Here is a 24,693-nt window from a genome sequence, read left to right on the forward strand (position 1 = left end):
ACTTACTAAACTGAAAGGCTGCAGCTACTTAAGTCTCTATTTTCCCATGAACAGAATCAAGAAATTTTTATTTAATTCATTTGGCAAATATTTATGGGATACCTACTCTGTGACAGGCATTGTTCTTTTTTGTTTTAATTTTTTTTAATGTTTTATTTATTTTTAAGACAGAGAGAGACAGAGCATGAGTGGGGATGGGGCAGAGAGAGAGGGAGACACAGAATCTGAAGTAGGCTCCAGGCTCTGAGCTGTCAACACAGAGCCCGACGCGGGGCTGGAACTCACAAACTGTGAGATCATGACGTGGGCCAAAGTCGGACGCTCAACCGACTGAGCCACCCGGGCGCCCCTGACAGGCATTGTTCTAAGCTTTTGGGACATTTCCAGGAACAGCAATGAGGCCAGAGTACCTTTATCAAATGGCATCGTCTCTGGCCTCCAAAGTACTGCGGCTGGAGCCCCGGCCCTGACTTCTCTTCCGGTGGCAGTATTTGTGAATTGTCCCGAGAGAAGCCACATTCATTTTCAATCTGCTCAGCTTGGGAGTTAGATTCTCATCGGTGTCAGACCCATTGTCAGATTCCCTTTCCTCAAAGGCCTGGCTGAAGACAGAGCACTCTTCCTCGATGTTAGGTGGTAGTAGTCACCTGTGGCTTCCAGCATAAAACCACTTGTGTTGAGGACAAGGGTTTCTTGTTCTCCTCCTCCTCAACTTCCTCTTCTTCCACCCTGAACAGACACTTCTGCCCACTGGTCGTGGGTTTCAAGCTTATCGGTCTCAGCATGGAGACAGCACTTGTCCAGTCCAGACAACTCGGGAGGTCTGAAATTCTGAAGACAGGATACAACCATAGACCCCGCCCCTTTTGTTTTGGGTTTGTTTTGTAATCCTATGTGATCCCAGAAACCCTTCATACAAGCCAATGGAAAGGAGCCTAAGATTATATACCTAAGTGGAAATGCTAAAAAGGAGGAAATATGGAAATAGCCAACAAATACAGATATTAAAGCAGGTTATTCCAAATCATCTCATTGCTTTATAACCATAATAATATGAAGATCCTTTTCCAAAAGACCTGAACCTCAGAACACTACCAACTACTGTTAAAAAATACAAAGTAGATGGGGTGCTTGGCTGGCGCAGTCGGTTAAGCATTTGGCTCTTTTTTTTTTTTTTTTTTTTTCAACGTTTTTTATTTATTTTTGGGACAGAGAGAGACAGAGCATGAACGGGGGAGGGGCAGAGAGAGAGGGAGACACAGAATCGGAAACAGGCTCCAGGCTCCGAGCCATCAGCCCAGAGCCTGACGCGGGGCTCGAACTCACAGACCGCGAGATCGTGACCTGGCTGAAGTCGGACGCCTAACCGACTGCGCCACCCAGGCGCCCCAAGCATTTGGCTCTTGATCTCAGCTCAGGTCATGATCTCACAGTTTGTGAGTTTGAACCCCTCATTGGGCTCTGCGCTGATGGCATGGAGCCTGCTTGGGATTCTCTCTCTCTTTCTCGCTGCCCTTCCCCCTCTTGTGCTCTTTCTCTCTTAAAATAAATAAATAAATAAACATTAAAATATATATAAAGTAGGTTGCACCTTCATATTCTGTTCTCTCCCTGAAATACTTTTCATTTCTAATGCTACAAATTTTGTGTTTTTTTCATCGACAATGTGATTTTTTGTGGTCTTGTTTCATTGTATATAAGTAACACACAGTGAAGTGCAAACAATTTAAGTGAATTGCTTGAGTTTTAAGAAATGCATACCCAAATACAGAAAATTTTCATCAATTCCTTTATGTCTCTTCCAGTTAACCCACTCACTGAGACAACTACTGCTCTGACTTTTTTAAAACTTTAATTCCAGTATAGGTAACATACAGTGTTATGTTAGTTTTGGGTGTACAAATCTGATTTCTTATACCAGAGATTAATTTAGCCTATTTCAGGACATCATATAAATGGAGTCATATATATCTTACTTTAAGCTGGTATCACACTGTCTTGATACTGTAGCTTTAACAGAAAGTATTGAAATTGAGTAGGAAGCTCTCCAAATTTATGTTTCCTTTTCAAGAATGTCTTGACTTGTTTACGTTTTTTATATTTCCATATGAATTTTAGAATCAGCTTGCCAAATTCTACAAAAGCGAACAAACAAAAATTGCCTGCTGAGATTTAGATAGGGATTATGTCAAATGTATAGACCAGTTTGGGGAAACTTGGGATCTTGAGTCTTCTGCCCAACCAACCAGATACAGTTTTCCATTTATTTGGGTTCTTTTTATTTCTCTCAGCAATGTTCTATAGTGTTCAGTGTATAGGTTTTGCATATATTTTATTAGGTATATTTATATTGCATATTTTAATGCTATTACTGGTGCTGTTTTTTTGTTGTTGTTGTTGTTGTTGTTGTTTTTTAAGTAAGCTTCATGCCCAATACCCAGCTCAATGCAGAGGTTGAACTCACGACCCTGAGATCAAGACCTGAGCTGAGATCAAGAGTTGGACGCTTAGCCAACTGAGCCACCCAGATGACCCTAGCATTGTTTTTAAATTTGGTTTCTGTTTGTTGTTACTATGTAGATATACATTGATTTTTGTATTTTGATCTTTCACGGGAATTGTCCCTTTCATCCAAGCTATCAGGTTTACTGGCATTAAGATGTTCATAATATTTTCTTATTATTTGGATGTCTGCAGAATCTGTAGTTATGTCACTTCTGTCACTTCTGATTCCGATCGTTTTCTCTCTTTTATCCTGATGAGACTGTGACTCACATCAATCTTCTCAAAAAGCCAACTTTTGCTTTCTTTTACAGTTGATCCTCCAACAACACAGGTTTGAATTGCATGAGTCTCCTTATACACATATTTTTTTCCAATAAATGCAGTACAGCACTAAGATGTTATTTTCTCTTCTTTAGGATATTCTTAATATTATCTTTTCCCTAGCTTATTTTATTGTAAGAATACAGTGTATAACACATACAACACACAAAATATGTGTTAATCAACTGTTCATATGTTATCAGTAAATCTTTCAGAGAACAGTAGGTATACTAGTAAAGTTTTGGGGGAATCAAAAGTTATATGCAGATTTTCAAATTGCATGGGGTCTGGCACCCCTAACCCCCACATCATTCAAGGGTCAACTGTATTTGCTCTGTTTTTTCCCCATTTGATTTGTTCTCTGAACTTCATTATTTCCTTTCTTCTCTTTACCATGGGTTTCATTCTTCCCTTTTACTAGCTTCTTAAGGTGGAAAGTGAGAGGCCATAGCCTTTCATCTTTTCCAATAAAGGTATTTAGTGCTTTACATTTCCCTTCAAGTACTGCTTTAAGAGGCATCCCACAACTTTAGATATGTTATGTTTTCATTTTCGTTCAGTTCTTTTAATATTTTCTTTGACCAGTGGATTATTTAGAAAGATGTATTTAGTTTCCAAATATTGGGAGATACTTTTGTTACTGATTCCTAACTTAATGCTGTTGTGCTCAGAAAATACACTTTACCTTTTAAATTTATTGAGACGTTTTATGACCCCTTAATATGATCTACCTTAGTAAATGCTCTGTATGCACTTAAAAGCAATGTGTATTCTGTTGTTGTTAGATGGAATGTTCTTACAAATGCTAATTAGGTCAAGTTGGTTGGTAGTGAGGATGTTCAAGTCTATCTCTATCCTTGCTGATCGCTTATCTCCATGTTCAATTAATTATTAAGAGAGGGGACTGAAATTTCCAACTACAGTTATGAACTTGTCTAGTTTTCCATATAGTTCTATCAGTTTTTGCTTCATGTATTTTGAAATTCAGCTATTGGGTGTGTAAACTTTTAGGTACATCCTCGTAATAAACTGACCCCTTTATCATTATGAAATGTTTTTCTTTATCCCTTGTAATTATTCTTAGTTCTGAGATATATTTTGTCTAATATTAATACAGTTCCTTCTATAATTTTAATTTGAGTTAGCCTGGTATATCTTTTTTCATTCTTTTAACCTATTTGTGTCTTTATATTTAAAGTGTGCATACAGGCAGCATAAATTTGGGCTGTGCCTTTTTATCCAATATGACAACCTACTCTTTTAATTGGTGTTTAGATCATTTATATTTAATGTGAAAATATATATTTCTTAGATCAAGTGTATCATCTCAATTTTGATTTCTATTTGTTCTATCTTTTGCTATCTTTTCCCTTTTTCTGCCTTCTGTTGGATTAATTGTATATTTGTTATTCTTTTTTATCCTTTTTTTGGATTATTAGCTATAAATGTTTAGTTATTTTAGTTTATTTAGCATTTCTACCATATACTTCCAGCTTGTCCCAATCTACCTGCAAGGAATGTACCACTTCATGTATATAGTATGAGACTCTTACAATATGGTCATGATCATGTTTTGCCATTACGTGACCATAATGCCCCTCTAATGGCTGGTTTGGCCTACCTTTCATAGGTATACTTATGGATGGTGTGACCTTCTTCAGACAGCCATATCCAGGAGCTCACCAAGGGTTTCCTTAGATAAGGAATCCTAAAGCAATATGAGACATCTGATCAGGCTTTCTCTGGATCATCTCAACAAAATCCAGAGCCAGTGTCTGCTGGTAATTTTTTGGCACCACCTGCAACAAAAAGAGAGTATCATTAATCAGGACATACCTCCCAAGGTACTATATTTCTGGATGGTCCAATCTTAGAAGGACAAAGCTTAGGGGGGTTCACTGAATATGTAGCATCAGTGGTCTCTCCAATGTTCTTTATGCACCGGTTTTCTTAGCTTATTTAAAAATCCAGCCTGGGGCGCCTGGGTGGCGCAATCGGTTAAGCGTCCGACTTCAGCCAGGTCACGATCTTGCGGTCTGTGAGTTCGAGCCCCGCGTCGGGCTCTGGGCTGATGGCTCGGAGCCTGGAGCCTGTTTCCGATTCTGTGTCTCCCTCTCTCTCTGCCCCTCCCCCGTTCATGCTCTGTCTCTCTCTGTCCCAAAAATAAATAAAAAACGTTGAAAAAAAAATTTAAAAAAAAAAATAAAAAAAAATAAAAATCCAGCCTGATTTTCATGTTTATGTGTTTCCAGAACAATTTTTTAAATGTGTGTTTGTTTCTTTATTTTGAGGGAGCATGAGTGGGGGAGAGGAAGAGAGAGAGGGAGAGAGAGAATCCTAAGCAGGTTTCACACTGTCAGCACAGAGCCAGATGCAGGACTCAATCCCACAAACCATGAGATCATGACCTGAGAGGAAACCAAGAGTCGGATGCCTAACTGACTAAGCCACCCAGGTGTCCCCATGTTTATGTGTTTCCAACCAATTCTCACTGCCAGGATGTAGGATTGGTCCTTTTTGAACACCAAAGCTTTAGGATTAAGATAAAATTTTGAATAGAGATGTAAAAAGTTTTTTTAAGTGCAGATCTTTTTTGGTGAAAATGAAGGTTGCTGAATAGAAAGCAACCATATGCTGCCTTTGTGCAGGCATCACAAAGCATGAATTAGCTCAAAGCACAGTTTAGAAGGGAGAGCAAAGCAGGAGAGGCAGCACAACACAGTGGTTATAAGTGTGGACTCTGAAATCAGAATGCCTGGGTTTGAGTTATGACTTCTGAAAAATGAAAACTAAGTAGCTCTTTTGTTTGTCGGATATTTTGATTTTTCTGGTAGGTATAAAGGAAAGGCGTTAAAAACAGTTTTCTGTTTTGTTTTGATGATACAAAACTGTGTGCTCTCAAAACAGCTTTCCTGCTTTAAAATATTGCTACAGCCTTTGTGTGAAGATGCTATCTTGTTTAATCTGGTGAAAAGATTCCAAGAGGTTGTGGTCACATGGCATGCATTGTATGGTAAGGAGGTAAGTCATGATGGGTGTGCAGTCTATTACCATCAGAGTTATGAAGCTCCTGGTGGTGTGAAAGAAGTATAGTCGTTCAGGAGACTGGAGAAGTTTCCAGATAACCATCTCAAGGATTACTTGAGATCTCTCACAAATCCAGATTTGCACGAGTAAGTGCTAGGCAGTAATTGAATGCATTCCTAGAGAATTCTGTGATCTTTCAGTCTCACCAACTCAGAAATACATTATTTCCCCCTGGCAGGAATTTTTCAAAACCTCTGATCCACTTAAAGCATAAACCATTAGAATATATAATCCTCAGTTCATATCACAATATGATGTACCACAGGAGGTCCTCATTAAGATGACTGAATGGGTTCTTCTGGAGCTACTACAGATAAGGACTCAAACATCAAGTCTTTCATTGGCACAAAAGGAAGATGAAATTCCTAGTTGTAATGATATGAATAGAAATGATGTTGACATGGCTATGCCTGGTGGGTAAGCACGATATAGAGCTGGTAATGAGAAAACAAAAAAGACATCTAGAATATGAAATTAAGAATCAACATGGGGAAGTATGTCAATGATTCATCTGCAAAGATGACTTAAAAAGAGAATTTTATGGGTAGTAAGAAGGGAGAATTTGAGCTTTCATAGACCATCTAATACATGACTATGCTTCCTTAGATACTTATCAGTTTGCAATTTTAGCTTGTTAATGTAATTATTTTTAACTTGGTTGAATTTTTATAGCCATTGAACTGGAAAAATATTATGAATAAGGTTATCAACATAAGAATATTCTGTTCATCTTAAGTTTTGTTCATTTATTGTTATAGTCATATTAGTGTTGAATATTTGATATTTGTTTAAGCATACTATAAGAAAATAATTACATAATTCTGCTAATGTGTTTAGGAATCATTATTTTCAGTGTAAGATGAAAGAAATACTAGTAAAATATCAGGGTTTTATGAAAAATATGAATGTAACAGTATGAACTCATAATTTAAAACAGTATGTTCTGATTTGTTGCCATGTCCACTGAAGGTGGTCAAGACTCAATGACACCCCATTGGATATGAGTACCTGTGGCAGACAGACTGGGGTTTTCAAATACCATTGCCCACTAAAAGAAACCAGTGCTGTTTGGAGGAATGACTGACACCAGGCCTGGCAGAGGCAATATGCAGGATGAATCTGAAGTATTGTAACTATGGCAATTTCTTAACAGTGCATTTCAAATAACATAAGTTATCATTATAATGAACTCTAAGTTATCAATTCTTAATTTCATGCCGTGGGGTTTTTTTATTTCTTGCTTGAAAAACCGTTGAATAACGAAAGTCAGTTATCTTCTGTTTGCTTCTAGAACTTTATAATTTCTACTTTTACATGTATATCCATGACCTATTTCAAGTTGATTTTTGTAAATGGTGTGTAACTATGGATCAAAATTCTTTTTGGTTGTTTTTGCAAATGGATTTCTAATTGTTCCAACATTATTTGTTGAAAAGACTACCTTTTGTCCATTGAGTTACTTTGATGACCTTGTTAAAAATCTGTTGTCCATATATGTATGGTTTGGTTTCTAGACTCTATCCTGTTCCATTGGCCTGTCTGTTCTTACACCAATACCACAGACTTAATTATTCTAACTTTACAAACCTTGAAATCAGGTAATATGACTCTTCTTACCGCCCCCCGCCCCTGGCCACCGACCAAAAGGTATTTTGTTTATGCTAGGTCTTTTGCATTTCCATATAAAAATGTTTAAGTTTATTTATTTATTTTGAGAGAGACAGAGAGAACACAAGTGGGGAAGGGGCAGAGAGAGAATCCCAAGCAAGCTCCACACTGCCAGCACAGAGCCCAATGTGGGGCTTGAACCAACAAAGCCACGAGATCATGACCTGAGCTGAAACCAAGAGTAGGACACTTAAGCAACTGAGCCATCCACGCGCACCTCCATATAAATTTTTGGATCAGCTTGTCAATTTTTACAAAAATGCTGCTGGAATATTTTTGTGGGTGATTCAACATACACATCAATTTAAGGGGAACTGATATCTTAACACTGACTCTTTCCATCTGTAAGCACACTATCTCTCCATTTATTTTTTTCAAGAGTCACTTTTTTAAAAAACTTTTTATTTAAATTCCAGTTAGTTAACATATAGTTCAATATTAGTTTCAGGTGTACAATATAGTGATTTGACACTTCCATACAACACCTGGTGCTCAGTTCAAGTGCACTCCTTAATCCCCATCACCTATTTAATGTTTATTTATTTTTGAGAGACAGAGCAAGAAAGCACAAGCAGGGGAGGGGCAGAGAGAGAGGGAGATACAGAATCTGAAGCAGGCTCCAGGCTCTGAGCTGTCAGCACAGAGACAAATGTGGGGCTTGAACTCACAAACAGTAAGATCATGACCTGAGCCGAAGTCAAGTCGGAGGCTTAACCAACTGAGCCACCCAGGCGCCCCTCCCCATCACCTATGTAACCTATCCCCCCATTCACCTCCCCTTTGGTAACCACCAGTTTGTTCTCTATAGTTATGAGTCTGTTTCTTAGTTTGCCTTTTTCCCCCTTTGCTCATTTGTTTCTTAAAATTCTACACAAGAGCCACTTATTAAGTCTATTAGTTTTGTGGTTGTTGTTGTAGTTTTTGAAATATTCTACGTGGAAGACCAGGTTGTCTGCAATAGAGACAATTTTATTTCTTCCTTCCCCAAAGGTATGCTACACCACCACAACCACCTTCCCTTTCTTGCTTTCCTTACTGCACTAAGATCACCAGCACAATGTTCACTAGGGAGAGCAAAGCAAACATCTTTGACCATTTGCCAAATGAAAAAAATGCTTGGGGGCAAGCATTTAGTCTTTCACAATTAAATATGATGACTAGATTTTTTTTTTTTATAGATGCTCTTTAACACTATGAAGTAGCTACCCTTTGTTTCTAGTTCACTGAGTTTTTGCTCTAAAAAGATGTGGAATTTTTGTCAAATAATCTTCTGCATCATTGAATGATCACATGGTTATTTTTTTTTTTTTAGGCTGCTGATATGATGAATGACACCAATTGATTTCATATATTGGACCAACCTTGCATTTTTAAGTTAAACACTACTTGGCCGTGATGTACTTTCCTTTTAAACTATTGCTAAATCTGATTTGCAAACATCCTGTTAAGGATGGCTATGGTCTATGTTCAGGAAAAACATTGGCCACCAAATGTATTTTTCTTATAATGTCTCTGTCTGGCTTTAGCATCATGGTTAGTGCTAGCCTCATAAAATATGTTAGAAATCCTTGCTCTTCTCTTTTCTGGAATATATGTATGAATCGGCATTTTTTATTTAGTTGTATTCAAATCTTTTTAAGATCCTTTAATTATCTGTAGATTCTGAAGTGATGCTGTTTCCTTTCATTGCTTGCTATGGATATTTATACCTCCTTTTTCTTTGTATTGCCATGGTATTAATGATCTTTTTAGTCAACATTTTGTTGTTCCTACTTCTTTTTTTTCCATTTTTAATCTTATTTTTATCACTTCCTTTTTTACTTTCTTGTAGTTCACCATACTTTTTTATTTTAACCTATTGAGTTGGATGCTTAGATATTTTCGGGCTTTCTTCTTGTCTGATCTGTACTTACTGCAATACATTTCCCTCTATTACAGGTTTAGGTGGAACTGATTTTGTGAATAGTATGCAGTAATTATGTTTTCATTTTCTGTTTTACCCATATGGATAACTGAGCCAGAAGCATTTATTGAAGTACAACATTTCTCCTACTGTTCTACATTGCCATATTTGTCGTAATTCAAATACCTATAGGTAGTTATGTTTCTGGATTTTCTTACCATTGGTCTATTTGGCCGCCCATGTGCAATACGTTGTCTTAATTATCACTTTATGGAAAATCTTAGTCTGGTAAGTTCTCCAAATTTGCTCTTCAAAAATATCTTGGCTAGTCTTACCTTTTAGCATTTCCATACGTAATTTTATAATTAAATTGTAAAAATTTCAAAAAAAGAAAGCTTATTGGGGTTTTGATATAAAATGCATTGAATACCATGGGAAATTGATCTTTATTAAGGGACGTTGAGGGATATAATCATATGTCCTAGATTCGGTGCCATGGGCAAACATGGTAAGAGGTACTGTCAAAACTTATCAAGAATTGACTATCAGAAGAAGCCTGATACAGAATTAAGCAAAACAGGGCATCAGAGCAAGCTCAATTAACTACTGATAAAAATGGAGTCCTTGCCACTTACTAACAGTAGGATGATTCATAACAACTGTAGCTTTAATTCCACATAATAGAGCTAAATCCACACAGAAATTTGTAGCCAGTTGCTAGTTACCTGCATGCTATCTGGTATTTTGTTGTTGCTCAATAATAAAATAAGCTAACTCTATATTTACGAATGGGCTTATTCCTTTGGATTTCAATTTTTCTCATCTCCCCAACAATATACAAGCCACTTTGGGGGAAAATGGACATCTTTAATATTGAGTCTTTCAACCAAAAAACTTGGTAAGTCTCTCAGTTTATTTAATTAAGTCTTGTTTAATTTATTCAGTAATGTTTTATAATTTTCTATATAGAAGTTCTATACTCCATGATTAGACTTACTTTAGGGGGGGGTTCATATTTTTTATGCTAATGTAAATGGCATTTTAAGATTTTCATTCTGCTGATATGTAGAATGAGTTTACTTTTTAATATTAAAACTATATAAAGCAACTAAACTCCTTTATTTCTAATATTTAATCAGTTATTTTTGTTCTCCTTATACACCACTGCATCATCTATGTCCTTATTACTTTTTCCTTTTTAATCCTATGCCCATTTTCCTATTCTTGCTTCATTGCACTGATCAGCTCCTCTAATAATATGCTCAAAAAAATAAAAAAAGTATGGTGAAGTATTAAGTCAGTAGGTGCTAAGTCTAAATTTGGATGTTTATAGAAGCCCATTATCAGATCAACAGGCTGCTTGGAGGTTTGTGACAGCAGAAAATCAAATGGGAGGCTTGTAAAGTAGGAATTATGAATCTTTGTTATTCTACATAAGTTCTGTATCTGTCACTATATAGAACACACTCTTCATTAAATTTCTATGTATTCCCGATATGTTCCTTTTTTTTCTTATCCTTTTTAAAATTTTATTTATCTATTTATTTGTCCTTCTCACGCCTTTGTAAGGATCAGTTGGGATGTCTTCCACGAGAAAACATCAGAGCAGCTCAACCCAAAACATGTACTCCTAAGCATTCTTTCCCTGGTATGAATTGTCAATTACATCTGATGACAGTGTTCTCAGCTCACTGCTCATAATGAGACCAAGAATTTGCGTGCACAGACTAGGAATTTCCCACATCCATGTTAGGCATCCCCTGAAGAGGTTCTCACCCAGGGGGTTCCCATCTTTTCACAACAGACAGTTCAGCCATTGAGGAAGAGGATCTGGTGGGCAGGAAATGTGAAAGAATCAAGTGGAAACTATATAAAGAACTATGTGAACATAAGTATACATTCTCCTTCGTGCCAGGAATGCTCTTCTGCAGAAACCTCTAGCAAGGGTCCTCATCTAAAGCTGCTCATGCACGAATAGACAACCAAAGCAAAGAGAGGAGATATTTTAGAAATATTAAGTTCTTAAGCCTGTGAAGAGTTTTTCTCTACAAGTGTTCTTTGTTCCCAGAGAAAACAGTTGGGGCTGCAGGGCAGGAATCAGAAAATAACTGAAGAGACATTAGACGTGATCTTTATGTGTAACCACCAGTTTATAAATGTATGTAAAAAACAACAAATGCATAATAAAATGTCACTTGAACATACCAAGAATCAAGGCCACTAGGGTCAAAAACATTAAAATGAACAGTCCTGGGAATGGGTTATCAAAAGCAGAGTGTCTGAAATACAAGTTTAGATGTAGCTTTTACATATTAGTCTTAGCATCCAGCTGCATGGAAATGAAAGACAAAAAGAATAATAAATGAAAATGTACTCTTCACTATACTTTTTTTTTACTGATAGGAAATATTCAGATGGGTGAAGCAGGCTTGCTTGAAGTTACACACTCTGCGAGTAGCTGAGCCAGTATTAGAACACAAGACCATCTGGTTCAGTACCAAAGCATTTCCACAACACCAAACTCCCAGTGAGGGAGAATAAATGGGTGATCTGGTCAAGCAGCACCAATTTCAAGATCCAGGATCCTTCCAGAGAGAGAGGTCAACTTATATGATTGAGACGGGAAAACGTATAAACATCATCTGATCCACCTATCTTTCCATCTTTGTACAAGAATTTTACATGTATCTTTAGGGGTCATGCTAAGCCCCTCCTTATAATGTAGTTTCTAGGAATTTATTTATTTATTTATTTATTTATTTATTTATTTATTTATTTAACTCAAGCTTTCTTCATGTCCTTTACAGGGAATTACTGTATGGCCAAAATGATGCCAAGCTAATATTAGCTATTTCACAATGTCTGGTTATTATTAATGTGGTATAATATAGAATATGTAACTTGACAACATTCTATATACATAACTTTAAAAGTTTTACACACCATGTTGAAAATGTTCTTCATTTATGATTATTTTCCATCATCTTTGCTGAGTTGGGTATCACCACACTACAGACATCTATAAAGATGTCTCATAAATATCAAATCAATCAGGTTCCTAGTATTTATTAAGGCTTGAGCTAATACTGAAGGCTTTTCTGCGTTCAGTTCATTATGATTTTACTACTGTATGAATTCTCTGATGTACAGTGAGTTGTGACTTCTGGATGAAGGCTTTCCCACAGATAGCACATTGATAGGGTCTTTCCCCAGTATGAATTCTCTGATGTAAAACAAGGTCTGACTTCTGGGAAAACGCCTTTCCACATTCAGCACATATGTAAGGTTTTTCTCCTGTATGAATTCGCTGATGACCTGGGAGGTGAGACTTCTGAGAGAAGGCTTTCCCACATTCACTGCATATATAAGGTTTTTCTCCTGTGTGAATTCTCTGATGTCCAATGAGATGTGATTTCTGACAGAAGGCTTTTCCACATTCACTGCATTTATAGGGCTTTTCTCCAGTATGTGTTCTCTGATGTATGATGAGCTGTGACTTCCGGGAGAAGGTCTTCCCACATTCAGTACATTCATAAGGTTTCTCCCCAGTATGAATTAACTGATGTGTAATGAGTTCTGTCTTCCTGCTGAAGGCTTCCTCACATTGAGCACATTTGTAGGGTTTCTCCCCAGTGTGAATTCTTTTATGTATAATGAGGTGGGACTTCTCACAGAAGGCTTTCCCACATTCAGTACATTCATATGGTTTCTCTCCAGTATGAGCTCTATGATGTATGATCAGCTGTGACTTCTGGGAGAAGGCCTTCCCACACTCTCTACATTCATAAGGTTTCTCTCCAGTGTGAATTCTTTGATGTATAATGAGGGGGGATTTCTGGGAGAAGGCTTTCCCACACTCACTACACTCATATGGCTTTTCCCCAGTGTGAACTCTCTGATGTATAATGAGGGAGGATTTCTGAGAGAAGGCTTTTCCACATTCAGAACATTCGTAAGGTTTCTCCCCAGTATGAGTTCTCTGATGTACGATGAGATGAAACTTCTCACTGAAGGCTTTCCCACATGCACCACAATCATATGGTTTCTTTCCAGTATGAATTCGTTGATGTACAATAAGCTGTGACTTCTTGGCAAAGGCTTTTCCACATGTAACACACACACAGGTTTTCTCCTTAGTTTCAACATTCTGATATTGCATAAGGGATTGTTTACTACTAAAAATGTTCCCACACTGATTGTTATTACAGGGCATTACTCCATTGTGAATTTTCTCAAGATTAGAATCAGATGCACCATAGCTAGATGATTTTCCACATCCCAAACTCTCATCAGGATTTTTTCTTGAATTACTCTTATTACAACTACGTAGATCAGCATTATATTTCAAGTTCTTTTTAAATACATCATAGCTATGGGATCTTTGTCTTAAAGTATCTGGCTCTATGCACTCTTGAAATATTTTTCCAAAGGCATTATATTTATGGCCTGACTCCACAGTCACTGTTTTGTTGCTGATGACTGTTACTTGCCTGAAAAGCTTGTCTTGGTTTTCCTGACATCTCTGTAGCTGGCCATCATCTTGACAGACTTTTAAAATGGAGTACAATGAACCATCCTTTGTGACTCCTTTCAGGATATTATTACGGAAGGAAACAGACCCCAAAATACATGATTTGGGGTTGTCAAGGTGACTTTTCCTGTCTAAAAGAAAGAAAGATAAAATAAAACAATTATAAAGAACAATAAACAAACAAACAAAAAAGAACAATAAATATAATGCAGAAGAACAGAACAAATGATTAATCCAATGTAGTTGATGAACTCAGAACACAGGGACAGAGACAGGCCATCTCCTAACACAGGTCAGCATAAAGTATGATCAGATGAATGGATGGAAAAGGATATTAACGAGAAAAATTAGACCTGAAGGAAATAGAAATGTATCTGGGTTATTATCACTCTAATCGTGGATTATTCTTCTAGAATTTTCCCATTTCTCCTGCTTTCTGAATGGAAATCCTTTTCACTTTCTGAATTCATTTATCTTATAAACCATTTGCTACATATATACTTAACTATTATCCTGTGACCATTATCCAAAGAAACAAGGTCCCTTCTGTACTCAAAATATTTTAACTCTCTTCAGTCTACTTTCCTAATTAAAAACTAACACAAACAACAGAAAAATCCAAGATCCTGCTATGGATTCAGTATCAGATTCACACCAAGAATCCAAGCTTATATTCCACTACTTCCCATAACACCTTCTATATATACCAACAGAAACTAGCAAAGTTCTCCCAGAAAAGCCTTCATTCTCTACCTTCAAAGTTTTATTCACACACCCTCTCCCCACCACAATCTGCCTTCACCTTCCTCCTTCAGCATCACCAACACTTAGCATGTTTCAAAGCAGCTACAGCTGCACACTCCGAAAAACACCTTCTCAAATTCTGCTGCATATTTAGACTTGCATTTTCTCCGAACTTTTAAAATGGTAAAACTTTTAAAATGGTATATTTGACACATAATTTTGTACACCATGTGCCTGGAGGTCTTACCATGTAAAGTACAACCTATGTTCTTGGGAGGAATTTGCCTTTCTATTGCCTTTTCATAAAAGGTGTTAAAGATACACATATATGCAGAAAGGAAGAAGATCAATAAGAAACAGCTCCTCCTTATAAAGGTTAAGAATTATTTAATTATTTGTCAAATGCCTACTAAATTCTCAGCACAGGAACAAACAATAAGAAATCTCGATAAGGATTTCTTATCGAGCCTCAGGCATCAATCAATTAAGAAAACAAAACAATCTGAGATTTCACTTCCCTTGTCTCCCATCTGCCTGATTTTCATCTGTATAGATCCAATTTGATACGTCTCTCTTGATGATCCATGGATCTTCTCCTTGTTCCAACTTAGAGATGACATCTGGTTTGGAAACTGGATATCCTATTAAGTGGAAATCACAGAGGAATTGGGATTGGGGGCACTGAAGGAAAAAAGAGAAGGTGTTGTTTCAGAAGGGCTACAATGAATCAGTCCAGTTGACCCTCAGCAAACACCATGACCTCTGTTTGGGAAGGTCTGAAGATCGTAAGTCATTATATATCTCAGGAACCACCTAAGCACAGCACCTGATAAGGAAAGGCCCTTGGTTGGACAAGTCTGAGTGATGCAGGGAAGCCATCCTTACCCAATGAGATCACGTGGCTGAAGTTCTCCAGCATCACATCTCTATACAGGGTCCTCTGAGCAGGGTCCAGTTGCTGCCACTCCTCTTGGGTGAAATCCACAGCCACATCCTTGAATGATACCAACCCCTGTAACAGTATATTCCTGTTCAGTCTGAAGTGACCATTCTCATCATTCCTACTATTGTATATAAAACTACAACTACACCTAGTTTTGTATCATAGTATTTGGGAGAAACAGCACAAAATCTTGTCTTTACAAGAAGAGACAGATTAGGAAAACAGAAGAGGTAAATCAAAATGCCTACCTAATACAAATGGTAATTTAATAAATGATAAGGGCAGCATTCAAATAACTGAGAGGAAAACAGATTATTCAAAGAATAATACTGAAACAACTGGAGAGTCAACAGGAAAGGAAGAATGTTGAATCCATATGTTAAAGGTGGAATTAATTGTATGCTCTTAAAATTCATATGTTGTATGCTAACTGCTAGTTTCTCAGAATGTGACCTTATTTGAAAACAGTCACTGCAGATGTAATTAGTTCTATGAGGTCATTAGGATGGACCCTAATCCAATATGACTAATATCCGTATGAAAAGGAGAAATTTGAACACAGAGACAGACACACATAGAAGAAAGATGATATGAAGAGACATGGGGAGAAGATGGTCACCTATAAGCCAAGGAGAGGGGCCTGGAAGATTGTTCTCTTACAGCCTTCAGAAGGAATCAACCCTGCTGACACTTTGAGTTTTGGCTTCTAGCCTCCAGAACTTTGAGACAATAAATTTCTGTTGTTTAATCTATCCAGTCTGTGGTCTGTTGTTAAGGTAGCCCTGGAAAACTAATACACCATATTTTATGTCTTGAGAAATGCAAAATATACATTCTAGATGAAGCAAAAAATTAAATTCTAAAAATATAGCCAAGAGCATAAAAGTAACAAAACATGGGAAGATTTTTATTAATAATTACAGAGCAGAGAAAGCTTTTGTCTTTTGGGTTTTTTTAATGTTCCTTTTTTATTTATTTTGAGAGAGTGAGAGAGACACAGAGAGAGGGAGCGAGCAGGGGAGGTGTAGAGAGAGGGGAAGAGAGAGAATCCCAAGCAGGTTCCATGCTGTCAGCACAAAGCCTGATGTGGGGCTGGAACCCACAACTGTGAGATCATGACCTGAGCCAAAACCAGGAGTTGGGCACTTAACCGACTGAGCCACCCAGGCGCCCCTAGCAGAAAAAGCCTTTTAAAATAAGAGATTAAAAAGAGAAAAAACACATATAGAGAATCACAGAATGTCAGTGTTCTTGAAGATCATAATGTAATACCCTCAATTTATAGGAAAATAATCATAGCTTCACCTCAGTTAATGGTTCTCCGATATATATATATATATATAGATAGATAGATAGATATAGATAGATAGATATAGATATATATCTATATATATATGCAATAACTAGTAATATAATGCAGTATACCAATTACAGTAGCAATACTGAAAACAGACATAATGAGAAATGTACAGGAAACACTCATAAAAAAATAAGATTATTGATGTGACATTAACACAAAAAAAACTTGGGTAAATGTAGAGCTGTAAGGTATTTCTGGAGGGGAAAGGGACTATTTTAATTAGGTCACCATCATGTTCACAGTTGTCATCTACTAGAATCTGAGTGATGTTTTTCAGCTTTTCCTCCTAAATATTTCATTATTATCAAATATTGCTTTCAGAACAAAAACAGATTAAACACGGTTTCCACTGTCAACACCCCCTGCTTAAAAGTATCCACTGGTTCTATCCTTTCGTATACAATCAGTCTCAATCATCTCAGTCCCACGCCAAGTCCCATATTCACACCATCAAGCTGCCAAACATTTAATTTGTCCTTAAAACAACCTTATTCACTTTCTCATTTTACATATGAGAAAACCTAGAATTACAGTAGTTCAGTAATCACTTGCCAGAGGTCAGGCACTGAAGATATGATTAACTCTCAGCTTTAAAAAGCAGGTATTCTGATTCAATGGCTCCACACTGCCTCCTTGATATTGTAAACAAGGTCTTCTGTATTTTATTGTTTTAATAACACCCTTAGTCAAACTTCCAACGAAACACCCTAGATTTTCGTTTTCCTCAAATTCTCAGCCTTCCTAAAACCACTCTGCCCTCTCTACTTTTGTAAATGTTGTTTCCCATCCTTATCCTACTTCTCTCATGATCTAAAGCTCAATAATCTTTTAAGCCTATTTTCTAACTCCTTATACAGCTGGTTGCTCCCCCCTCTCTGTTTTAACAGTTCCTTGCTCCCATATCTATTATAAAATTTTTATTTGTCAATGCTGCTTTCCATGTCTGTTTACCTAATTTTTCTCTGCATTCCTCCCAGAAAAAAAACCATACCGAAATCTTCTTGAGATACTCCACAGCCAGTCAATGCATGTGACACAATTAGGTACTCAAGAAATGTTCACTAAAAAAAGGAATGAATGAAGATTATAGAAAATAAAATAAAGTTCACATTTAACTAAGAATAGTTCTGTGGATTAATCAGTTACATTCTTTTGATCTAAAGAACAGTGACATGAGAAAGAAAATAAATGTGGAATGTAGAGAAAATCCATTCTGACAGGAAGTTTAAGAGATGTAATTTTAACATTCTGATTTTGCTTTATGAATTATACTCAAATGCTTCATTATACTAAGTATGCATAAATGTTGTTAATTTTGAGAAAAATATAATGTATAATCAGTGGGAAATTGTACTCTTATCATCTACAAACAAATGTTTATGGCTTGGGTGACTGGGAGAATGGAAGAGAGAAGGTGTTAGAAGAAGAAAGGAAGAATAGATATGTGTACAAATAATGACTTCACTTCTGGACAGTATGGGAAAAATATAAATCCCTCTTCCTAAAGGAACAGGCATACAATCAGTTAATAAGCCCCAGTAGTCGGATTTATTAAGCTAATAAAAATCCATTTTCATTCTCTAAAGCTACTCCAACAAATATAAGACTAACTAGATATGTAATTTTAAACCTTCCAGTTGCCACATTCAAAAAATTATTTTCAAATATATACAGGTATCTCAATGTATCCAAAATATAATTTCAAAGTATAACTGACCTTTAAAAATTATTAGTGTGCTTTTTGGAATTGTGTCTTCTAAACTCAGTATGTATTTTACACTTAAGGCACACCTCAATTCAGGCTAACCAATTTCAAGTGCTCAGTAATCACACGTGGCTGGTCGCTCTGCACTGAACAGCACAACTCTAAAGCTACTGACATTCAAGAAAAAACAACAACCTTATCTTTTTTGCAATAGAACCCACCTGTTAAGCTTTACTGTAAAATACACATGAGCACTCCTAATGCAAAAGTTGATTACTATATTTGATAATAATAATGATGACAATATAATAACAATACCAACAATTAACACTTAATTTAGAACAAACCATCCCAGGTACAATTCCAGGCATGGTTTTTATTTACTTAATTCTTACAACAACCCTATGAGGTTTCTAATCCCCATTTTACAGATAAGAAAACAGTCACTGTTTGACCAGGCTGGAAAGAAATATCATGCATCCGCTAAGATAATAAAGAATTCTAGGGGCACCTGGGTGGCTCAGTTGGTTGGGCGTCCAACTTTGGCTCAGGTCAAGATCTCATGGTTCATAAGTTCAAGCCCCACATCAGACTCGATGCTGTCAGTGCAGAGCCTGCTTTGGATCCTTTGTCTCCCTCTCTCTGCCCCTCCCCTGCTGTGCTCTTTCAAAAATAAATAATCATTAAAAAAAAAAAAAGAATTCTAGGTACTGGTATAGGAAGATATTCAAAATGTATACAAAAATCTTTACCTGGGACAATTAAAAAGCAAGTTTTGCAGCACGGAATCTTTACTGTGTAACATTATTTCTCCAAAAGAAAAACACAAGAAAGTAAGAGACACTCTTATACATTTGTACTTTCATGTGTACACACTTAATCATAGTTATATTGAAAAGGTTTGGAAGATTACAAACAAATAGTTAACACTGAGAGTCTTAGAAGGAGGCGAGTTAAAAGGTTTAAATTTTTATCATTGATATAGTTTGAAATTTATATACCATGTACATAGCCAATGTTGGCAGAGAGAAAAATCACTACACACTATTAAAAATGGAAGTGCAGAGAAGGAACTGGCCTCAAGTTGGAAAGTGATCCTACACAATCTGAAACCACAGCAAAGGGTATGGAGTATCAGGGACCCATGCTCTACAAAGCTTTGCCAGAGAATTATAATGTAAGAACTGCCCTTTGGGAGAAAAATAGATTTTGGAAGACCATTCAAAATGCACCCATCCTGTGTTATCTAGATTTTAGCAGTAGGTAAAACTGGACAATAGGAAGCCTCTATAATCAATCAGGTCCTCTAAACCAGAAATCTAACAAACTTTTTCAGTAAAGCATATATTTTCAGCATTGCAGGTCATACGGTCTCTGTTGTACTTACCCAATGCTGCCATTGTAGCAGGAAAACAGCTACAGACAATACATGAACAATAAAACTGTCCATAAAAATAGAGAGCTGAATTTGGCCTACGGGCAATAGTTTGGTGAGCCTAGCTCTGAAGGATAAAGTTCACGGAGTCTGGCTATGACACCATAACTTCCCTCTAAAACAGATCATTTTGTGATACAGCTACCAGAAATCTACTGTTGCATTTACCACAGGAGTGTTGCTAAGAATACTGTGTACTCCATTATCTAGACAAAGACCCAGAATGGAAATTTGTTTTAGTCTCACATGGTAAGAAAGAATTTCTTCCCATGGGAAATTGATCTGTTTTCTCTTTAGAGGACTGTAAATCAATTAAGTGGTGATGTCTTCAAGAAAGATCAGAAAAACTGGTACGTTCGTTTTTAAAAATGTTTTCAGGCCAGGTTTATCTACATGTTCCCAAGAAACTCTTTCTAGGTCTTAACTTTCATTTTGGCTACCTTCTCCCTAATCCAAATTTTAGCTATCTGCACTATTCCATTTGGTCGGACAGAAAATGAAGGAAATTCTGAAAATTAAATACAAAAGCAACTCACCTGGGACTTCATCATTCTCTGCTCTCTTCTACAAGTGCAGATGTCTGAAAAAGCAAGACTGGTGCTCAGATGGGCATTTTCACAGACCAGACCGTCTGCTGTTTCCACATTCACCAATCTAGAAACAACCACTAGAATCAGCTGTATGATGACTCAACCAGTGGGGATAAGGCTATTTGGACCTTGAGAGGGTCAGGAAGCACTAGGTGAAGGAAGTCCTCTCGTGACCACACTATGAAGATACAGAACTTGGTCAGGGTGGTTTAATTGTGAAGGTATATTTCACACTGACTTACTAACAGCTTATTGTTTCCCTATGAATCAGTAATTCTATTTGTAGAATATTCTCCTAAGGCAATAAACATAAATGGATATGTATAAAGTAAACTGTAGATGGACTGCTCTAGCAACAAGAATGGCCATGACCAAATGGAAAACTGAGAAATGTATTCCCTTATTCCCCAGAAAGAACCAGCAGCTGAATTGCAATAATCTCCCAACAGGTCTTCTATATTTTCCCCCAACTCAGCAAACTCTCTTGCCAATCAATATTCATGGACCAAAATGTTAATTTTAAGATGTTTTCTGTTTAAACTATTATTACAGATTTTCAACAGTGCAGTCATCTACATATAAAAATGGTGATAGGTTGGAAACACTCATACAAGAGAATATACTACAATGCAGGAAGGCATATTATTACCCCGTCAATTTTTCTCAGTCCCAGAAGGAGTCATTCAGACAAGACTGAACTGGTTCAGAGCAACTGAATGCTCCCAAGACAGGGAGGCTGTTTTACATGGGTTATTCCAGGCGTTGTCAAAACTGATCTGGAAGGAAACAATCAAGAGAAATAGTTATACTCATCTCTGGGTACCCAGCAGGTGCTCAGTAAGTGTTTCTTGAATAAAACAACATGATTTCAATTCTTAGAAAAAGCTGGGCTGAAAATCATACTTTTGATAACAATCCATCCTTTTAAATTTGTTTGGTCTTGTTTTAAAATGACCATTTTCGGGGGAGACGAGGACCAGGCTAAGGGCGCAATGGTGGACCGCGAAGGGGTCTGACCTTTAAGAACTCAATGGTTGCCTAAAACCTGTGGAAACTTTAAAGTATGTAAAAGCCTTTCCCGAAAAGTAGGGCTGATCATGCCTGATCCCATTATTGCTCCCTCCAAATTTCTGAATCCTTGGGTCTAGCAATGACACACCCACAGAATTCCCCCATGACCACTACATCACTGACCACCACATGGATGGTCATTTAGTCCGCAGCCTCCTCACCAATCACTGATTCTCCAAAGTCCCATCAATCACTGACCCCAGTCAGTCCTCCTACACGCCATTTCGGATCCCACAGACAACTCCATCACTGACACATTATTCCCCAATTACTAATCTCATACCTCACTCCAACCCTGACTCCCAAATAAACCCAACATGAATCCCACACACCTCCCCACCCGTGACTTCATAAATCTCCAATCACTGACCCTCACAGACCCCTCCCCTCCCATTATCAATCCAACAGACTCACCGCACATACCCGCCTTCTGTCTTGCGGCTCCGTTATCAGGTCTCGAAACGCCCATCACGGCTTTAACCGGGACGGCTGTCACAGCCATACTGCTGAACTCTCCCGCTTCCTGTCTGGGTGAGCACAGCGCGGGGCTCCCGAGCCTGCGCCGAGCCGTGCTGGGAGGTTTTGCCCACTCCGCATCCTCGGCGGCTTTGTTCAGGAGGCAATATGGCCGCCCCCAGGTGCTATGTCGGAACTGGGGCCGCCATCTTGAGAATTTGGTCAGTTCCGTACACGCGGAGGAATTCGGTTCCTTCCGAGCAGGAGTTTGGGATGTGCCACCGCCCCCTGCCCCAGGGAAGGGGGCAAGATGACGGAGAGGAGGATTTTACGAACCAGCTAGGTGCGAGGTTTTGCAGAGAGCTTTTACAGGTTTGGGGAAGAAATTTGAGTGATACGACCCCTACTAGAAGACTGCATTTGGTGAAAGAGGAAGAATTTCGAATGTTAAAATACTCTCATGGACGGCACTCCTTAAATATGTTTGTAATGGTACAGCCTACACCAGGAGGTTCGCCTAGCTTGGAGGGGTGAGGCGTAGAATGGCAGTTCCTCCGCGGAGATCCCACTGTGGGCGCGAAGTGGTGGAAGAGTTCACTGGTGGGCGGAGGAGGGGATCCACAGTAGAAATGAACTTTATACTAAAAACTATTATAAGGGATTCTCTAGGGGAAATTAGTACTACTAATTGCTGTAAGTTGCTGAGGCGGCCTGAAGGAAAAAGGAACATTCAGAGGCAGGGAGGAGGAGGAGACGGAGGCACAAAGCGTTGACGTGGAGAAGCTGGCGAGAAGAGGGGCAGCGATCCTGCTGCTAAGGAGAGGGCTGTGTAGACAGCGGTGGGAGCCGGAAGGACCGAAAGTAGGACGCGTAGGAACAGAAGTGGGAAGTTAGGGGACACAACACGGGAGACGCGGGGGGAGATTGAGACCGAGAAAGGGGAGACTGAAAAACAAAAATGGAGAGGAAGCGGGGAGGAGGTTAGATTTCAGGAAAACATCACTTGAAAAAATAATGAACCACAAAGCACTTACCATAACCTTTAGGTACTTCAGGCTTTTATATTAAAAAAAAAAAAGTGCTAATGTTTCCTGTGCTTAAATAGATATGCTTTTGAATCATCAGTTTTTGAAAGAGCCATGAGATTTTTGGCTTACGTAATTAAATGAATAGCAGTTTTACATTGAGCAGTTTTATCATGTCAAGTGAAAACAAATCGATCTAGATGAGAGATTTTATTCAGAAAGATGGTTGCAATAGGGAGAACACTTCATTCTCAGAAATCTGCAAGCATCTCAAAATCAAACCTTACCTTTCCCCACCCCCGCCCCCTTTTTTTTATAGAGGGTTAAGAAGGGTTAGCAGTAACCTTCAACAGGTAGGAGTGCAAGTGGCAAAAACAGGACACTTAAAAATGTTTCTGGAGTTCTCAGATTCCGTGAAAAGCTGTTAAGGGAGGATGTTATGCACATACATATTGCTTTGCTTTATGTGGTTAAACTTGGGGACCAGCCAAGTTTAGGGGCCTGTGGAAAAGAGAGGGGCCTAACTATTGATCAAGAGAGTAAAATAGCAATTGCACTACTAGGTATTTATCCAAGGGACACAGGTGTGCTGTTTTGAAGGGACACATGCACCCCCATGTTTATAGCACCACTATCAACAATAGCCAAAGTATGGAAAGAGCCCAAATGTCCATCGATGGATGGATGGATGGATGAAGAAGATATGGTGTATGTGTGTGTGTATGTATATATATATATATATACATACACACACACACACACACACAATGGAGTATCGCTCGGCAATCAAAAAGAATGAAATCTTGCCATTTGCGGCTATGTGGATGGAACTAGAGGGTATTATGCTAAGTGAAATTGGAGAGAGACAAATACCATATGACTTCACTCATATGAGGAATTTAAAATACAAAGCAGATGAACATAAGGGAAGGGAAGCAAAAATAATATAAAAATAGGGAGGAGGGCAAAACAAAAGATTCTTAAATATGGAGAACAAACAGGGTTGCTGGAGGGATTGTGGGAAGGGGGGTGGGCTAAATGGGTAAGGGGCATTAAGGAATCTACTCCTGAAGTCATTGTTGCAGTATATGCTAACCTGGCTATAAATTTAAAAAGTAATTACTTAGGGGCACCTGGGTGGCTCAGTTGGTTAAGCGGCCGACTTCAGCTCAGGTCGTGATCTCGCGGTCCGTGAGTTCAAGCCCCGCATTGGGCTCTGTGCTGACAGCTCAGAGCCTGGAGCCTGTTTCAGATTCTGTGTCTCCCTCTCTCTGACCCTACCCCGTTCATGCTCTGTCTCTGTCTCAAAAATAAATAAACGTTAAAAAAATTTTTTTAAAGTAATTATT

The 24,693-nt window shown here is 38.0% G+C and overlaps 1 protein-coding gene and 1 long non-coding RNA gene across 4 annotated transcripts in view; both read right to left on the minus strand.

Annotated features, from left to right (window-relative positions):
• Nucleotides 1-4,785, minus strand: part of LOC131506604 (uncharacterized) — a 35,850-nt gene extending 31,065 nt beyond the window's left edge. Inside the window, exon 1 of the long non-coding RNA XR_009259065.1 lies at nt 4,448-4,785. This is a non-coding gene — a long non-coding RNA (uncharacterized LOC131506604). The remainder of the gene's footprint in view (nt 1-4,447) is intronic.
• A 6,830-nt stretch (nt 4,786-11,615) lies between these two features.
• ZNF300 (zinc finger protein 300) lies at nt 11,616-22,801 on the minus strand. Of its 3 annotated transcripts, none has more exons than XM_058720353.1 (6): nt 22,278-22,801; nt 21,442-21,568; nt 20,739-20,782; nt 15,645-15,771; nt 15,274-15,400; nt 11,616-14,142 (listed from the first exon to the last, which is right to left on the minus strand). In XM_058720353.1, the coding sequence occupies exons 3-6, from the start codon at nt 20,751-20,753 to the stop codon at nt 12,597-12,599; spliced, it is 1,815 nt and encodes a 604-aa protein (XP_058576336.1). In that variant the 5' UTR covers nt 20,754-20,782; nt 21,442-21,568; nt 22,278-22,801; the 3' UTR covers nt 11,616-12,596. The 3 variants fall into 3 exon arrangements, with proteins under 3 accessions (XP_058576336.1, XP_058576347.1, XP_058576326.1); XM_058720364.1 differs by having other exon boundaries at nt 20,739-20,856; nt 22,287-22,800; XM_058720343.1 differs by having other exon boundaries at nt 20,739-20,856; nt 22,278-22,800.
• Between the last annotated feature and the right edge of the window lie 1,892 nt (nt 22,802-24,693).

The sequence above is a fragment of the Neofelis nebulosa genome, chromosome 1, assembly GCF_028018385.1.
Source record: "Neofelis nebulosa isolate mNeoNeb1 chromosome 1, mNeoNeb1.pri, whole genome shotgun sequence".
In the NCBI taxonomy this organism is placed as follows: domain Eukaryota; kingdom Metazoa; phylum Chordata; class Mammalia; order Carnivora; family Felidae; genus Neofelis; species Neofelis nebulosa.